The sequence below is a fragment of the Gymnoscopelus microlampas genome (assembly GCF_963454915.1).
Source record: "Gymnoscopelus microlampas genome assembly, chromosome: 10".
In the NCBI taxonomy this organism is placed as follows: Eukaryota; Metazoa; Chordata; class Actinopteri; order Myctophiformes; family Myctophidae; genus Gymnoscopelus; species Gymnoscopelus microlampas.
Window position 1 is genome coordinate 27,616,202 of NC_139947.1, and position 18,905 is coordinate 27,635,106.

Consider the following 18,905-nt stretch of genomic DNA (forward strand, 5'->3'; position numbering starts at 1 on the left):
ATATACAAGCTCATAGCGCGGCACCGAGTGCCGCGCTATGAGCTTGTAGGTCTGCTATTTTTGAAAAATCGTGAAAATGTGTGCACATCTTTGAATATATATATTTTTAAAGCGAACATTTTTAAGTAAAATCTTTGCTTCTGGGGGTCCCTGGATCAAAATATTTTGAGATGGGGGTCCGCAGCCAAATACATATAATTTTGGGGGTCCTTGACATGAAAAAGATTGAGCACCACTGATATAGAAACATACGTTTTTCAGAAAACTGTTGAGATTTAGGAGACATGTAGAATCGGCTTCAGGTCTCAATTAATCTGAGTTCCCAGAAGTTTTTGCCAGCTCTCGGCGAGGAACTTCTGGGCCAGAGCCCTGGTATTTGTGGGCGGGATGTAACTTACGCTCAGAATCTGAGCGGACACGCCTCTTACCGGTCTGAGAGCTGTGCAACTCGTCTAAAAAGTCCGACGAGAGGCAAACAGCAGTACACAACAATGGCGGCCGCAATTTCTCAAGGGGAAATTGCTTCCCGTCGATCCTATTTAGATGCAACACCCACTGCATGTGGATCCCGCCCCCTTTTCTTCATTGGCTGTTGATTTGAATCACAACGCAGTGGCCGCGCCCCTGCTGTCCAAGCTCCGACGCAATGCCTCCCAGACTAGGTCTCAATGGGTTAAAATGTATAGCGTTCTAATTACAATTCTGCTCTTTTTTCGTCACTTCCAATTTCACTTGTTTATCTTCCATCCTGTATGAGTTCTCTCTCTTGATTGGGTCCCAACCTGAAAATGTGTTTTCTGTTCACTAAAGAGCTGCAAGACACGGGGAAACCTTCCAACCCTGGACACCAGTGTTGATTTTGACAGAATTCTTTTATTTAGTTTTAGTCATAGTCTTTTGAATAAAATTCCATTTATTTTTAATCATATTTTAGTCATCTGAAATGTTTTAGTTTGTGTCTAGTTTTAGTCGACTAAATATCATAAGATTATAGTTGACTAAATGTACAGTTGATTTAATCGACTAAAATGTATTTTGGTGGTGCCTTGATGGTGTCGTAATGGCTGATTTTGCTCTTGGTTGCATGCTGACAATAGCCGATCTACAAGCTCACAACGCGTCGCAGCGCGACGCGTTGTGAGCTTGTAGATCTGCTATTTTCAGAGCGCAACACCCGAGCGCAACCAAACTTAAAATGACATGTCTTTTAGTTCTACTGGATCTCTTCTCCACTAGTCCCTCACTAACATTTTAGTCTAGCTTTTATTTGTTGACGAAATTGTGGATATAATTAGTCTTACTTGTAGTCATCATAGCTTAGTTTTTATTTAGTTTAAAAAAGGTAGTCGATGAACATTTTTCGTCATAGTTGTAGTCGACAAAATTAGCACTGCTGGACACCAGCTTGGAAGTGGTTAACCGTTCACAGAAAGGATAGTGAAGTGATGAATGTCTCTGACTCTTTTGATCACAAAGCGTATGGTTTGTGCCATGTGTCCCACACGTGCATTATTGAAGACCTGATTTCCCCTGAATGGAAGCAGAAAGTCATCTTTTAACTGCCACCCGCCCTCCTACAGTCATCAAGGAGAATGTCAGCCCTTCAAAACCTCCAATATGAGGCTGTGAAGTAATGGGGAAGTGGGTATGTGAGAGTGTGTGAGCGTGCGTGTGTGTGAGCGCGTGTGCGTGCATGTGCGTGTATTACTATACTTGTGAGGGCCAAATGTCCCCACAAGTATAGTTAATAGAATTTGAGAAATAGACATTGCTAGGACCGTTTTCCTGTCAACCCATTAAGACCTGAGGCGATTCTTTAAAATGTTTTCAAAATCCTAACAGTTTTTTGAAAAAAACAAACAAACATTTTTTTCAAGATTTTTCCAAAATAGCAGATCTACAAGCTCATAGCGCGGCACTCGGTGCCGCGCTATGAGCTTGTATATCTGCTATTTTTGAATAGCCAAAGAAATCTAAAGTGACACAGATGCGTTCCAGGTCTTCAGTGTGTGTGTGTGTGTGTGTACCAGTCTGGGATATCTGTGCTGCCGATCATGGAGGCCATGTTGGTGACAGGGTTGCGAGCCACGCACGCCTTATAGAACCCTGGGTACTGGCCAATCAGGTGACAGGCCAGGAAACCACCGTGGGAACCCCCGGCGACCGCCACCTTCTGCTCGTCAAATTCCCCGCCTTTCAGAACGCTCTCTACGGCAAACTGGTGACACAGGGGGCAGAGGGGAGGGAGGAGAAAGTTTATCTGTAAATGTATAGTATACTTAATTGAATGCAACATGATTTTTTTTTTCTTATTATTAATATCATAAATTATATTTGGCGAAAATCAAAGTTACATATTGAATTTGTTTTAGAAAAACGAGTAACACTGACACTGAGCATAAAAGGCTATCATATCAGTGTTAGTGCATTTTGTCATGTTCTCACCTGAACATCGTTGACGTCCTGGGTGCCCACATTGCCAGGCAGGGAGAGGATGCTGTCCTGGCCATAACCGAGGGAGCCCCGGTAGTTCACTGAAACAACAACAGTCATCCACACAATGAAAAACACAGAGAGAACGCAGTCATCCACACAATGAAAACACTGAAACACCACAGTTATCCACGCAATGAAAACAAAGATTTTTTTTTATCACTGGGACCAATGCAATAGATGATAATATAACATTTTTCAACTTAATGAGTTCAGCTGGAAGCAAACGGCAGCACATCACTCATCCAGCATCTAGTGCCACAACTGACTGCAGACAGAGATAGTGAGCCTTGCTCATCCACTTAAACGCAGTCTGTCTGATCCTATCAATGGATGAAAGGACCCTGGCTGTCAGAGGCCCGCTTTCACACCTGGCCAAGCAGCTTATATTACAAGGAATCTTGAACTTAAAGTGCAACACATACTCCTTCCCATGTCCGAACTTTTGTTTGGAAAGGGAAGCGATATAACTACAAAAGTGACGTCATTCCGAGCTTCGGAAATGCAGTCTCAGAACTTTTACCTCGGAACTCATGCACCCCCAGATGTCCTGACTCTCTGGACTATATAGTTCAGAAAGCCTGTCCGAACCGGAGGATTTTCAGACGTCGGAAGGAGTACGTAATGTATTGGCCTTTTTAGGGCTGTCATGATCATGACATTTTAGTTGACGATTAATTGTCATACAAAGAAAATGTGATTAATTATTAAATTGTGTTTTTGGCATTGAACATGTGGAACTTATAAATCAAAAATTGTAATTATGTTTGCCATTTAGGCTTTGTAAATAAAAACTGCTCGGCGCAGATATCTTAAATATAGAAAGAAATGACTGAAAGGCTGGTAAAAAAATAATCTAAATAAATAATGTACTACGGCCTAAATTAGACCATAATACGTAATACAAACATAACAAAAAATAGAAGGTGAAGGTGGTTAAAAGAGAGTGGACAACGATGTGGAAATAATGATGGAAATCGTTGCTGTCGGGCAGAAACCTCTTATCTCCATATTCTAACTTTTCGTGTTTTTTCATAAATTAATGTCCTACTTGATCATACTACAGCGTCACACAAAAGCATCTAAAGTAGCAGATCCACAAGCTCGGATACTACTAGTACTATTAATACTAGTAACAGTTTTGGACATATGACAGAGACCATATGTGTACTCACCCATCAATATAGCAAAGCCCATCCTACACAGCACAGAGGAGGACAGGAGCCAGTCTGCTACGATCACAGAATGAGGGCCACCTACAGTACAGTAATAGACATGTAAACTGTAGATCAGGGGTGGGCAACTTTGATGATGGAGAGGGCCACTATATTTCCACACTCACTCCAGAGGGCCACATTGCATATACTGTCTCGCCGTATTTTGACTTTTTTTCGGCATTCTATGTCACACAAAAGTAGCAAAAATAGCCGATCTACAAGCTCAAAACACGTCGCGGTGGACGCATTTTGAGCTTGTAGATCTGCTATTTTGTCTTTTTTTTTAATTGGAATCCAGATTTTCTTTGTCTATTTTTGAATTGGAATCCTTAAAAGTAACATTTGTATTTAATTTCAAATGCATTTAGTTATACTTATGTTAACTTTATGAACTTAAATACAAATACATTGGACATAAAAAAAGACAATAGAATTTCAATACTAGTCTAGCTAGCTACTAATATAGACTGAAGTAATTAAAGTGGGTCATGTTTGCATGTTTGGAATTGTAACAGCTGAAATCAATAATATATCAGTATTCCGATATTAACCTGCGGGCCGCATTAAGTGAAGGTGGGGGCCGCATGTGGCCCCCGGGGCGCCAGTTGCCCATGTATGCTGTAGATGAACAGTTTGTATTTACAAGTTTGTTATTCAATTAAGCCTCCAAGTTGTAGTTGGAAGCTCATTTATAGGTTACTACCCCAGTCCACAAAAAGCTAGAAAGTGTGTATTAAAACTATTCAAAAATAATTATCCTTCTTCTTAGCAATTTGAACAACAGCAAGCTCAACTTACTGATTAAATCAGTGTAGAAACAAGTAATCAGTGTAGAAACACAGACAAACTGCCATTTTCATAATACATGATACTTGAACACTGAACTATCATAAAATAAAATTCTTTATGATTGTTAACATGGTTACATCTTAGTTAAATAATCTAACACACAGGGTAAGTTCTAGCATGTACAGTCAGTATGGTCAATACTGCTTTAGCTTAGGAAACTTTAAAGGGATATTTCACTTTCAAACATGTTTGGGTTAATTTTAACGTCTACTTAGGCTTTTGGGAGCACCCCAGACAGTTTTTAAGTTTCTTGATTCAGTATTTTTAGATATATGATATACATTTTTATCAGACACGCCCCCTTCCTATACAAACCCATGGTAACTTCAAACTCCATTTTAATCATGATAGATTCATTGAAAACACCAGTCCTTGGTTCTGGTGACTGATATTGTCTTTCTAATGCGTGAGGGGACTGTGTTTTTTTCAATTATTTCTTTCTAATTTTTGGGGAAAATAAAACTGTAATACAATAAAAAAATATAGCTGCAAGCAGCGATAATACGGGGCCAGGAGAGAGAAAGAGAAATGATAATTCCTTTAACAGGTCAGTTCATGAAAGTCCTTGCGGTCTTGTTTCCAATGAGGGCCTGTGAGCAATTAGGGGTTAAGAGTCTTGCTCAGGGACAAATTTCATGTCATCGACACATTTGCTGACCTCGCCTGGAATCGTACCTGGGGCAACCAGAGCCTCTGGCTCCCTAGGCGGGCTCACTAACCACTCAGCTATGGCCGACCCTCAGAGAGAGAGAGAGAGAGAGAGAGAGAGAGAGAGAGAGAGAGAGAGAGAGAGAGAGAGAGAGAGAGAGAGAGAGAGAGAGAGAGCGAAACGGAATAGATTGAAGATAGAAACGGAATAGATCGAAGAGACAGAGAGAGAGACATGGAAACGGAATAGATTGAAGAGAAAGACATGGAAACGGAATAGATTGAAGAGAGAGAGAGAGAGAGCCATGGAAACGGAATAGATTGAGTCATGTTTTTTGCAATTCAACTTAAATGAGTGTGCATCAAGTGAGGCTTGAACCAGCAACCTTGTGGTCGTGAGGCACTCTTAGGTAGCTGCAACACTACCTATAGTGCTACAGTGGTCACCTGTTCATTCATGCACGATCTTCAAACGGCCACCTATTGGACATCAGAGGTTTTCAAAGGTTTCTTTAGGTACCTTTCAAAGTTGACGCCCACAGATTCTTGGCACCTCCCATTGAAATGATTAGAAAGTGTAGTGTGGCCGTCCAGCCACGAGATGGCGCTTGGTATCAAAATTTATTTTAAAAAAGTAAGTAAGGCATGTGTTCAAAATGTTACTTGAGTAAAAGTACAAAGTATTGGCATCAAAATATACTTAAAGTACCAAAAGTAAAAGTACTGAAATGTTTGAAAGTAGCCGATCTACGAGCTTGTAGATCGTCTATTTTCTAATGGCCGTGGTATAATATAGGGCTAAAGTGGTTAATGTATATGTTTTATAATCAGTGTTGGGCTATATTACTTAGGAGAGTAATATGTTACCTACTTGTATTACTTATTACTCCTTTGAAAAGTAATAATATTATATAACGTATTACTTGGAATCAAGAGTAATATATTACATATTACTTTATATTACTTTCCCCGTGCCCCCCCCCCTCAAAAAAAAAGACGTGTACAGTTTTTAGCCTTTTAGAACTGAATCCAATTTAATGGAACAATAGAAAACAGTTTTTATCTTTTTAAGTATTTTGCTGCTACAGATTCCATATTTGGAATTGGAACAATAATTATCCTTACAGGAACAACATAAATCTGAACTGCACACACTGGCTGCAGCCTCTCAGAAACTGAAACAATAAAGTAAACTTTTTGAACATTTCTTAACCTTTTCACTTACAACAGTCAATATTAATTAGCCAAAGTGCAAGGGGGGGAGATATAGAGCAGTGGTCCTCAAACTTTTTCATGTGAAGGACCTCCAAATTGACACTTATTAGCCCGCGGCCCGCGGGGAGAGAGAGAGAGAGAGAGAGAGAGAGAGAGAGAGAGAGAGAGAGAGAGAGAGAGAGAGAGAGAGAGAGAGAGAGAGAGAGAGAGAGAGAGAGAGAGAGAGAGAGAGAGAGAGAGAGAGAGAGAGAGAGAGAGAGAGAGAGAGAGAGAGAGAGAGAGAGAGAGAGAGAGAGAGAGAGAGAGAGAGAGAGAGAGAGAGTGTTAAATCAGGGGTCTTCGACAGGAGGTCCGAGACCCCTAGAGGGTCCTCAGAGTTACTGCCGGGGGTCCGGCAGTAATGTGTGGTTCCACGGTGTGGTGGGGACAGAGGTACTGTAGGGGGGAGGGGAACCTGATAGCAGAGTTCCTCAGCTTATTTGGAATACTGTAGTGTAGGCTACACAGTATATCATTAACATAACCGGTTTTGCTATCTGCTACCTACCTCCCCCTACTGTCTGTCTGTCTGTCTGTGCCCACACACTGCACAGTCAGACACACACACACACACACACACACACACACACACACACACACACACACACACACACACACACACACACACACACACACACACACACACACACACACACACACACACACACACACACACACACACACACACACACACACACGATGTGCAAGTGTTTGAAAACTTTAGTTACTTTGTAGATTTTGATTATTATTACAAAACATACATTAACCATTAACCTTATATAAAGTTGTCTATTTAAAAATAGCAGAACTAAGCTACACGTTGTGAGCTTGTAGATCTGCTATTTTACATTTCGTCACCTTATTAAACTAATGGCCTAAGTCATTTTTTCAAAGTTTTCAGGAAAAATAAAAAACTGATCCAGAACAAAACTATATGATATTTCTTAATCATTTCACCCAAAATGTTTATAACAAATTATGACTATTTAAATAGAAATAACACTGTCTGTCAGTTATGTAACATAAGAGATTTAAATAGGTTTAAATAGGATTAAATCTGACTTAGGCCAAAATAAAAAGCAAAACAAATTACAAAATGGCCTAAATCAGTAAATAATTTGGCTTAAGTCACAAAAACATGTGACTTAGGCCAAACGAAAGGCCTATTTTGTCCTAAGTCACACTAGGGAGTTAGGCCATTATACTAAAAGGGGCGTGAACAGCATGATCCTTTTCAATTAGGAGATAGGCGATTTTACCAGAGGTGGCCAGTGTCATGAGGACCTGACTTAGGCAAAAATATAATTTCCTCAAAAAATGACTTAGGCCATTAGTTTAATAAGGTGACGATTTTGACATAACGTGTGAAAGAGGACTTTCTGCATAACAAGTAGAGAGAAAGAGAGAGAGAGGGAAATAGTCCAGTAAAGAAAAAAAAAAAACTAAAATCTTTACTTATGTACAGTACTTGTGTAATGTAATGTGTTACTTTACACCACAGTAAAATGTTTGAAAATACATTGTTGTGTAAAATGTTTGAAAATATTTTGATGCCAGTACTTTGTAGTTTTACTCAGTAACATTTTTAACACAGGCCTTTTACTTGTAACAGAGTATTTTTATATTGTGGTAACAAAAACTGGACATTCCGCATGGAATTTGCAAGCTCATAGCGTGGGATTTAAACCCGGGCCGCAAAATCACTGGACATCAGCTTTAACCACAAGAGGGACTCTTACTTAAGCATCAGAAAGATACATACAACTTAAAACATCACATCAGAGAAAATTTGATGCATTTAGGGTTGACCTTAAAAGGCAGTTGATACCCAGTTAATACTGAAGACAGAGAGAGAGGGGTGCTTGAGCTAATGTGAGCATTTTTTCCACCACTGAGAACATGATTTCAAAAAAAGCTAAATTCTCCCCCAACCCCCTCTCCCTGCTGACTGTAGCCTACCTAACTGTGTGTGAAGGTGGCCAAACTTGTTTTGTGACAACAATGGCCAAGCTTGAAGCCACTGACTGTCTATTAGCATATGTTAACCATGATCCTCTCTCACTGAATGAAAGGAAGGGGTCGCGACCAGCGTTGCCATGTTTGCTTATTATAAGCAACCTGTTTTTCTGTAAAGTTGCTTGTAAATATTGGTAGAAGCTTGCTGCTTTTTATTTGAGAACTTGAGGTGCATATAGGTTTAATGTCCTCATGTGGCCTATAATAATCAATCTCTTTTGGGCTTGTTTTCATAGACCTGTTTGCTTATTTCTCTCGTAAACTCTGGCAACACTGGTCGCAACAGCTGTCTCCTATGACTGAGAGAGAGAGAAAAAAAAAGAATGAGAAAAACACTGGCTTATCCTCTGTTCTTTAATTGTTGTTCTTCAGTGGTGGAAGAAGTACTCAGATATTTTACTTAAAGTAAAAGCCACCACATATACCACATAAAAATACATGTAGAATGTCCCGTTTCACAGGTTATCAAAATATATAAAAATCCTTTGAAAATAGCAGATCTATAAGCTCACAACGCATCACATGGCTATTTTTAAATAGCCAACGTTTATATAAGGCTAGTGTCATGAGGACCTGACTTAGGCAAAAATATAATTTCCTCAAAAAATGACTTAGGCCATTAGTTTAATAAGGTGACGATTTTGACATAACGTGTGAAAGAGGACTTTCTGCATAACAAGAGAAAGAGAGAGAGAGGGAAATAGTCCAGTAAAGAAAAAAAAAACCTAAAATCTTTACTTATGTACAGTACTTGTGTAATGTAATTTGTTACTTTACACCACTGTAAAATGTTTGAAAATACACTGTTGTGTAAAATGTTTCAAAATAGCATTGTGAAAATTGTGAGCTTGTAGATCAGCTATTTTCAAATAGCCTATGTATAAAATAAAGTAAAAGTACTGGAAATTGGAAATACTCTAGTACATAAGTTTGTTTTATTAATTCAATGATAAATTGTCTGCATTCATAAGTTCTCTAATGACTTCTGCTTTTAAGAAATAAACTGCAAGTAGAGTAATTGCTTTCCTCTGCTCTCTTCTGCCACCTACTGTCCACCTAAAATGAAAAACTTAAAACACACCCCCAAGGCATAGCCACACCCCCAACCTTTCACAACCTAAGGTTATGGTGGGTTATGGTGGGTACCTTTCAGAGACTCTGGTGCGTATGTGAATAGGTGACCACTGTATAGCTTTGTGCAGGCTGATATTGTCTGTTGAGGATCACAAACTCTTGCCTTCTGTCATGACCCAAGCCCCTGTTTCACTAACACTAAGATCACTCGTTCACAAACCATTTACCAATTAAGAAATTGTACATCTCCTCAGAAGCAAAACTAGTGAAAGTAGCCGATCTACAAGCTCACAAACCATTAAAAGTTGTCAGATTGTACATCGGCTATTTTCACAATGAAGTATGTTATACATTGAAAAAACATACTCTCATTGCTATCTGAAAAGTTGTGAGATTGTAGATCAGCTGTATGTAAAAAACACTCAATTAAGTATTTCATGTTATCTTTAACAATTGCAGATGTATTCATTGATAGTCATGTTGTGTGAAATGCAACTTAGATGAAGTCTGCACCAAGTGAGGCTTGAACTGGTGACCTTCAGGTTGTGGGGCACACATTTAAGCGAGAAGCCACCAACAGACAAGAACCTGTGAAAGGAGATCACACAGATGATACAGTTTCACGCAAATAGCTGAAAAATCCTGGGTTTAAGTGTTTTTCAAACTGCTCAAGATTGCGGACAATCTAAGGGCGGTGCTTACTGGTCAACGTGATAGATGTGTTCCTCATTAGTCAAGGCACATGTGTAAGCAGGTCTAATGGCTGTCGGCCAAACGAGGCATGACTTTTGCCTGTTTAAAGTTTGCATTTTCAAAAAATTGCTATAGCGCCCCCGTTTGACCAATTGGAGTAAGATTGGTTTCAGTGATATTTGGAATGGCCCTTTACATTTCTGCAAAGTTTCAAAGAATGGTAAGTCTGCATGTATGTGTTAGGGGCAGATGAATAATTGTCATAAAACTGCAATATTCATTGGCTCATTAAAGCTTCATTTTTTCACTTATGGAAAATATTTTGCAAACGTTTTTTGGCATAGGTCCAAAGTTCATGTGTAAAAAGTTTCGTGCAGATTACTCAAAAATCCCAGGAGGAGATAGGTTTTAACTGTTTTTCATATAATTCCAAATGGTGGGAGATCTAAAGGTCAGAGGTCAAAAGTCAGAGTGTGAAAGTTGTTCAGCAGGAGGAGACGCATGTGTGCATCGAAGTTTCATGGCTGTAGGTGAAACAGGGCATGAGTTGTACCTGTTCAAAGTTGGCATTTTTCAATTGAGTGCTATAGCGCCACCTTTTGACGAAAGATTGTGAGAATTATTTCTTGATCGTTTTTCATGACCATCTATCATATGGCCGAGTTTCATAAAAAGCGACTGCACGGTTCAGCCAGAACTTCCAAAAGTGGCAGAAGAAGAAATGGAATACTGCCAATAACAATACGGGTCCATGCTGGAAGCCTGGCCCCGTAAAAATAATAATAATAATGAATGTATTAGGAGGGCAATATGAACCAAGAACCAAGTCACCAGAACCAAGGACAGGTGTTTTCATTCAATCTCAGATGGTTAAAATGGAGTTTGAAGTTGCAATGGCTTTGTAAAAGAAAAAGGATGCAAAGACTGTAATACTCTGAGGCACAATATGACAAAAGACCCACCATGAGGGGTGACAATGAGAGGCAGCTTCACTCCCTCCTTCACCTCGGCTGGTTTGACCAGCAAGGCTTCAAAACCCAGGCCAGCTAGAAGAAAACACACACAAGCATTCCTGAGTCCCATTGCATACAAGTTACCAGAGTGTTATTATCCAATGGTCATATCATATTCAGTAGATATACCTCATTGGTGTTCATTGGAGCGTGGCTAATGATGCATGTACGCCACACGTCTATTGTCTATTGAAGCAGGAGGTCTATCCACGATTTAAAAAACATTGTAACTCACTGAATTATTATTATTGACTATCGTCTGAAATTTGACTTCAATACTGAAATGGTGTGTAAGAAAGGTCAACAGTGCCTCTTCTGTTTAAGGAAGCTAGCCAAATGTCAGGTGGATAAGTCATTGATGATTTTATTCTACAGAGCTTTCATAGAGTCTGTTATTTCATTTGCTGCCATTTGTTCGTATGGAAACTTGGCATTAGACAGAAAAATGCCCTTAACAGGGTTGTGAGGGGGGCTAGCAAGATTGTGGGGGTACAATTTAGCTGTCCGAGTCATATATATATGACCAGCAGGTGCTTAAGAAAACAAAATCTTCTATTAGGGCAGACAGCTCTCACCCCCTAAATCCTGATTATGAATTCTTGCCTTCCGGCCGGTTAAACGGTTAAAGACCCCTGCAGCTAAAAACAATAGGTACAAATTCTCATTTGTACCTACTTCCATTCGTGCCATCAATAATAGCAGCAGGAGGAGGTAGCTATGAGTAGCTATTATTATCTGGATCTTGTGATTATGTCTATGTCTATGTGTGTCTTGTGTATGTATGTTTACTGTGTGTTGGAGTTTCTTACCATCTGCTGTAACATAAATTGCCCAGTTTGGGACATAATAAACTTGAACTTGAAGTCATAACTGATTTTCACACATTTGGTATGTTACAAATGTCAGACATGTATGTAATGTTATTTGATATAGGGACAAGTGTGTGTTTTCATACCAAATCACCTTATCTTACGTAGACAGCAACAGTAATGTTTATAAAACATAAAAAAGTTTTTGTCACAGGCATATTCCAAGCTGACCCAGCTAATATGGGGGTGGCGTTGACGTACGGGCCCAGTGGCCAATGAGGCGTCTACAGTACGTGTTTATGTCTATATATATATATATATATATGGTCTTACGGTATTGGCTGTTGTCTTGGTCTGGGGGAGGGTCAAATGTCAGGATCTTCCAGCTGATATCCGATTGGCTCTGAGACTCCTCCAGAGTAACCCAGTCCACTTCCTCTTGGGAACCCCTCTGTGGCAGGAAGCCCACCCTCTGGGCAACAGGAAGTGACATCGCAAAAGATACAGGAACAGTTAAAAAGGCAGTCATAAAGTGTGTGAAGGTTAACCACATTGTTGCCATGTCTGCTTATTGGCGGCAGTGGCTTATTTGGCGGCAGTGGCTCAGGGGTAGAGTGGCCGGTTGTGCGGCCGGATGGGGACCGCAAGGTCCCCAGACTGAGTTAGTGTCGAAGTGTCCTTGAGCAAGACACTGAACCCCTAATTGCTCCCGATGAGCAGATCGGTGCCTTGCATGGTTTCCTCTGCCATCGGTGTATGAATGTGTGTGTGAAAAGGTGAATGTAAAGCGCTTTGGATAAAAGTGCTATATAAATGCACCATTTACCATTATAAGCGACTTTGGGCTTGTTTTTCTGTAAAGTTGCTTACATATTGGCAGTTGCGGGATGCAGGTTTTTTTTTATTCTGCAATGCTCCATCTGTAATCATGTAGATTGTTCAGTAACTGGAGTCTCCCCGTCTCTTTGGTAAACAGAAAATTCAAATGTGAACTTGGAAGTGATCAAGAACAACAAAAAAAAACTTTGTTTTAACCAAAACAAAGGTCTCAAAGTGGGGTCCCCAGCAAAAATGTGTATAAATACAGCATCACAATAATTTTAACCACTTTATCCTTTTAAACGTTAAAAAATAGCAGATATACAAGGTCACAGCGCGTCACTTTATGCCGCACTGCAAGCTCTTTAAAGTAATGGAAAATGTTTTTAACACAAATCTTCTTTTCTGGGGGGTCCCTGGCCCAAAACATTTTCAGATGGGGGTCAGCGGCCAAATACCTATCAATTTGGAGGCCCTTGGCACGAAAACGTTCACTGACGTATACCACCTGTAAGTTGTGTTTAACTCTAAAGGCTCCTTACCAGGCTGGGTGGGCAGTTTGGAGAAGAGCAGCTGATCACCACCAGGTCTCTCTGTATGTTCAGCAGACACCAGTTACCAACATCAGACTCTATTGGCAAAACAACAAGAACATCATGACATGTCCCAGACAGACGGCAAAACAACAAGAACATCATCAACACATTCAAATGTCAACCTAGACTCTCCATCTGCTCCTGAACACAGTTGCAGTGATAGAATCAGATAAATGGCAACATAAATATAGCAGGGTTCGATTAGCTGGGGTGGGGGTGGGGGTCCATGCCTCTGTGTTGGAGGCATGATATTGACATCGTTGCAGTTAGGAAAAAACCTCTTATCTCCATATTCTAACTTTTTGTGTTTTTTTCGTAAATTAATGCCCTGCTTGATCATAACTACAGTGTCACACAGAAGTGTAAAAGTAGCAGATCCGCAAGCTCTAAATGTGGGGCAAAGCGACACATTTTGAGCTTGTAGATCTGCGTGTGCTGGTAAAGACAGCGTTCTGGACCCGTTGGGTAGGACAGACTGAGTGTCTGTGTGATGCAACAGGCTGATTAAGTGTCATTGACTCACTGGAAGTGAGAGAAGTGACGCTCCCTGTGGTTGTATCTATCAGCAGCAGGTCCTATAAAAAAACAACACACACAAAAAACACCTACTGATTAACCCATTAAAAACCGGAAAACTATGCTTTTCATTTCAGAAAACGCTTCAGGATTTAGAACAGTGGTTTAGAACAGAGGTTCTCAAAAATAGCAGATATACAAGCTCACAGTACATCTGCTATTTTTGATCATTTTCTTTTTTAAATCTTGAAAATCTCCCTGGCACAAAACATTTTCAGATGGGGGGGGGGGGGGGGGGGGTCCATGAAGCCAAATACATATCAATTTGGGGGGGTCCTTGGCACGACAAAGTGTGAGAAGTGTCTCAACTCATTGAGTGCCCAAATTATTATTATCTATTTCTGGCAATTATGATTTTTATTTTTATTTTTCTTCAAAGTACAGAAAAAGTGCTAAGAAAGCGAGGAGTGGATGGAGCTGCAAATCTTTTTTTTTTAAAGTTTTTTTCTATTTTTTTCAAAAACACGTGAAACACGTTAATGGCACGTTGCACCATAGCGGTAAAACACGTGAAACACGTTAATGGCACTCAATGAGTTAATGGGTTAACCCATTAAGACCTGGGACGCATCTGTGTAATTTTTTTATTTGAGCCAAAAAGCATTATTTTACACTTTGGCTGAATTGAGAATATATGTGCAAATATTTGAATATATATATTTTTAAAGCGAACATTTGTAACTCAAATCTTTGCTTCTAGGGGTCCCTGGAACAAAATATTTTGAGATGGGGGTCCGTGCCCAAATACATACACATTTTGGGGTTCTTGACATTAAAAAGTTTGAAAACCACTGACATAGTAACATAAGTTTTTTTCAAAAAACGGAAGAAGGCATTAGTAGAATCGGCCTCACGGGTCTTAATGGGTTAAAGACTTCAGCAATTATCACAAAGAAGGGAGAACAGAGAACAGCAAAGAGAGAGAAGAGTTCCTGAGGTAAGGTAAGGGTGATGATATTTCGCCACGGTAACAGGCTGGTTGGTTTCCCTGGTAACCGTTGTAATGTTGGTACCTACCTTGCGGCCGAGCTGAGGACAGGCGATGAGCACACGCTGGCTGTCTGCAGACCAGCACTGAGGGGACAACTGAGAGCTGTAGATACCAGCAAAACCATCTGGACACGGACACGGACACGGACACACACACACACACACACACACACACACACACACACACACACACACACACACACACACACACACACACACACACACACACACACACACACACACACACACACACACACCGTATTACTCATGGATTAACCCATCCAATGCAGGAACGTATCTGTGTCATCTTTTAGCTATTTTTTTAGCAAGGTTTTAGCTATAGCCATTATTTTATACTTTGGCTATTCAAAAATAGCAGATCTAAAAGCTCATAGCGCGGCACCGAGTGCCGCGCTATGAGCTTGTAGATCTGCTATTTTTGAAAATTCATGATTTTTTGGGTGATTTTTTAAAGCGAACATTTGTAACTCAAATCTTTGCTTCTAGGGGGGGTCCCTGGAACATTTTGGGTGGTCCTCCTTGACATGAAAAGGATTGAGAACCACTGATATTATAGCAACATACGTTTTTCAGAAAACTGTTAGGATTTAGAAGACATTCGTAGATGCGTTCCGTTCCCGTATTGCATGGGTTAGAGCGGCCATAGCTGAGTGGTTAGTGAGCCCGCCTAGGGAGCCAGAGGCCCTGGTTGCCCCAGGTTCGATTACAGGCCAGGCCAGCATATGTGTCGATAAAATGAAATTTGTCCCTGAGCAAGACTCTTGACCCCTAATTGCTCACAGGTTCTCATTGGAAACAAGACCGCAAGGACTTTCATGAACGACCTGTTAAAAGGAATTATCCTTATCCTTATCCTTAGAGCAAAATAAAATCTCACGACTGAAAATGTTTGTATGACCAAGTCCTCAATATACGGTGAGGTTCTCGTATAAGCCCTGCTAGGGTTTCTTATCTCACCAGCACGACAATATTCTGACATATTTTCCTAGGAAAGAAGTAGTATACTATGAATATATATATGATTCCTTGTTGCTTATTAAAACAATCAATAATAATAAAGTCCTAATGTGCGATTTGAGAAACAGTGTGAAATGAGCCCCCACCCCACACACTAGCACTGTTTCCTAAACGATTAGCACAATATTGTAAAATGATGATGTTTTAGTAGCCTAAAATTGTTCCTGCTGACTGTTCTACATACTGCCAACCAGGTGAAGAAATCACAGATTGAGCCTTTAACCTTTATATGAAATATCCGATACTATAGAAAATGTAATAACCAAAAATAGCCGATCTACAAGCTTGCAGATCGTCTATTTTCGCTGCGCAACATGCTTCCACAGAAGACATGCTGGCTTCTGTGGAATCCAAATGTTACCCTTCTTTCTTTAGTCGTTATGCCAATGAATTCCTCCCCACACACATTTGTATGTTGCCACTGCTGTCGCATCCTACTGACTCACCTGCCAGTGAGGAGCCCCCACTGGGAGGACATAGAGCCTCCGTCCTACTCCTCCCGTCCAACACTCCCTGCTGACAGGTGCCGACCCACCCCCCCCCACCCCAGCCCGTAGGAGTACGTCGTGCAGTGACGTACTCGTACGTCGTGCAGTGACAAATAGCACCCAAATAGCACCCAAATAGCACCCTCCCTCGCTTTGTAGACACTTGACAAAGCCCAGATGAAGATGGCAATTTTATGGATGCCATTTTAAAAATATTTATGTGTCATGCACAAAAAATAGATACAGTACACAGACACAAGTTGACATGTCATCAAAATGAAGACAAATCATTAATTTAACACATTCACCGCCCTTTTGAAATCCAACCGTTAACCGCCAAAGACAGATATGTGCGTCTTTTTTTTGGGGGGGGGGGGGGGGTGTCCAGAACCCAATATAACGTGACCCGAAGATTTACTGCTCCATTCACTTCCTGGTTAACTTATTACTTTAAAATCCTGTATCTCGGCTCCCAACTGGGTACAACAAGAGAACGAGAGGTCACGATGACATTTTATTTTCTTCAAGGAAGCACAGTGATTTCCTCCGTGATTAGCAACCATCAGGGGATCGATCATACTGGATATAAATATTCTGTGGTCCTTGAAAAATGTGTCAGAATGCTTAAAAATGCTGGCAGAAGCTACCTGGCCAGCATTAAAAAGCCCCTGGCAGTGAATGTGTTAACTGTAACTTTTGCATATTTGCACTCAAATTTGCACAATGGAAATAAGCTCTTGATCTGTAGGGGTTTTATCCTTTGGAAAGTTATGTACAATAATAATAATAATATGTTAATGTATATGCATTTTTTTCAATAAAAACTTGAATAAATAAAAAGATAAACGTACCTGGCCCGGGTCTTTTTACCACATCTACAACCACTGAGGTCTTCTTAGTGTACCAGTCATACTGGGAACAAAATAAAAAAACAAGCCTCCTCAAAATATATTCACAAATATTTTACCCTTCCTATCTTTTCTTTAGTTATTACAGTGCAGTTATTTTTTGTTCAAATCTATAATTTTATGTGTTAATAAAACCTGACCATAACACATTATTTTATGTCTTAATAAAAGCAGCTAATAAAACCTGAGTCTACAGCCATCTTTACAATGCCCAGCCGGGTTAAAGTCCTGCAGCAGAACTGGGGCAGAAATTAAAGATGATCAATTTCCACCTTCTTTATCTAATATCTATCTTTTACACCAGAGGTGGCCAGCCATGTCTTATCCATCGACCGGCTACTACAAGGGCTGGGCGATATGAGTTCAAATCAGTGTCGCAATTATTTCAAACTTTTGCCTTGATTATGTACGATATATCTATGATTATAAATTAAACACAAATAAAATGAAAATAACAGTACAACAGTGAGCTGGTAGATGTTCACTATTTGTATGCCACCAGTGTACAACAAAGTACTATATAATACAGAGCTTAAGTGGTTAGTCAGACTAAAAGAATCGACTAAATGTGTTGAGCTTTGCACTGTGTAAATAGTAAGGAAATGTCTGTGCCGTCACTACGCCGGCTGATAAGACCAACTTGAAGCTGGTCTTAGAGCAAACCACACATAATTTTAAGACCAACATTGGCGCTAAACTGGCGCAAGAACATTCGTTATTTTGTTGCTGTCGGGGAGAAACCTCTTATCTCCATATTTTAACTTTTTGAGTTTTCTTCGTAAATGAATGCCCTACTTGATCAGACTACAGCATCACACAAAAGCATCAAAAGTAACAGATCTACTACATGTAGATCTGCTACTTTTGAATTTGAATCATGAAAAGTAACCGTTTTGGTTTCCACATGACAGAGACATGTGGAATTTGTAAAATGGGCCTCATGTCTAAATGGGTTAAGACCAAACATTGGCGCTAAACTGGCGCAAGAACATTCATTATTTGTTATCTAAAACAACGTGGGGTGCCTGGTTGAAAAAATTACAACTGCTTTGGTAGAACAATACCCGTGATAATTACGCTTCCCCTTTGTGCCAACTTGCGCCGGGCAGAAGATGGTGCCTGGCTGTCTCTAAACTACTCATTACTGGTTTCGCTACTGTGTACCGATTGTGCCGCAGATACACATTACCGTTACTGACGTCAAAAGGATATATAGAGCCTTGAATCAAATACCACCAAAGTGGAAAAAAGCAGAACTCCAAAATAAAGGTTGCAAGACTGGCTCAGATACAGTCTCATTTATTGGGAACGCATACGCGTTTCGGCCTCAGCCTTCCTCAGAGCAGACTAAACTTTTTTACTTCACTTTTTTAATCTGCACTGAGGAAGGCTGAGGCCGAAACGCGTAAGCGTTCCCGATAAAT

General features: G+C 40.2%; 1 protein-coding gene across 2 annotated transcripts in view; it reads right to left on the reverse strand.

The window, feature by feature from the left end:
- The window catches only part of LOC311052811 (acylamino-acid-releasing enzyme-like), a 58,375-nt gene that overhangs the window by 4,198 nt on the left and 35,272 nt on the right, over positions 1 to 18,905 (reverse strand). For both annotated transcript variants that reach the window (XM_084068022.1, XM_084068023.1), the window contains 9 exons: positions 17,425 to 17,485; positions 15,075 to 15,172; positions 14,005 to 14,056; positions 13,428 to 13,516; positions 12,400 to 12,538; positions 11,207 to 11,290; positions 3,669 to 3,749; positions 2,446 to 2,534; positions 2,028 to 2,218 (listed from right to left, as the gene is read on the reverse strand). In XM_084068022.1, coding sequence (XP_083924148.1) covers positions 2,028 to 2,218; positions 2,446 to 2,534; positions 3,669 to 3,749; positions 11,207 to 11,290; positions 12,400 to 12,538; positions 13,428 to 13,516; positions 14,005 to 14,056; positions 15,075 to 15,172; positions 17,425 to 17,485 — 884 coding nt within the window. The remainder of the gene's footprint in view (positions 1 to 2,027; positions 2,219 to 2,445; positions 2,535 to 3,668; positions 3,750 to 11,206; positions 11,291 to 12,399; positions 12,539 to 13,427; positions 13,517 to 14,004; positions 14,057 to 15,074; positions 15,173 to 17,424; positions 17,486 to 18,905) is intronic.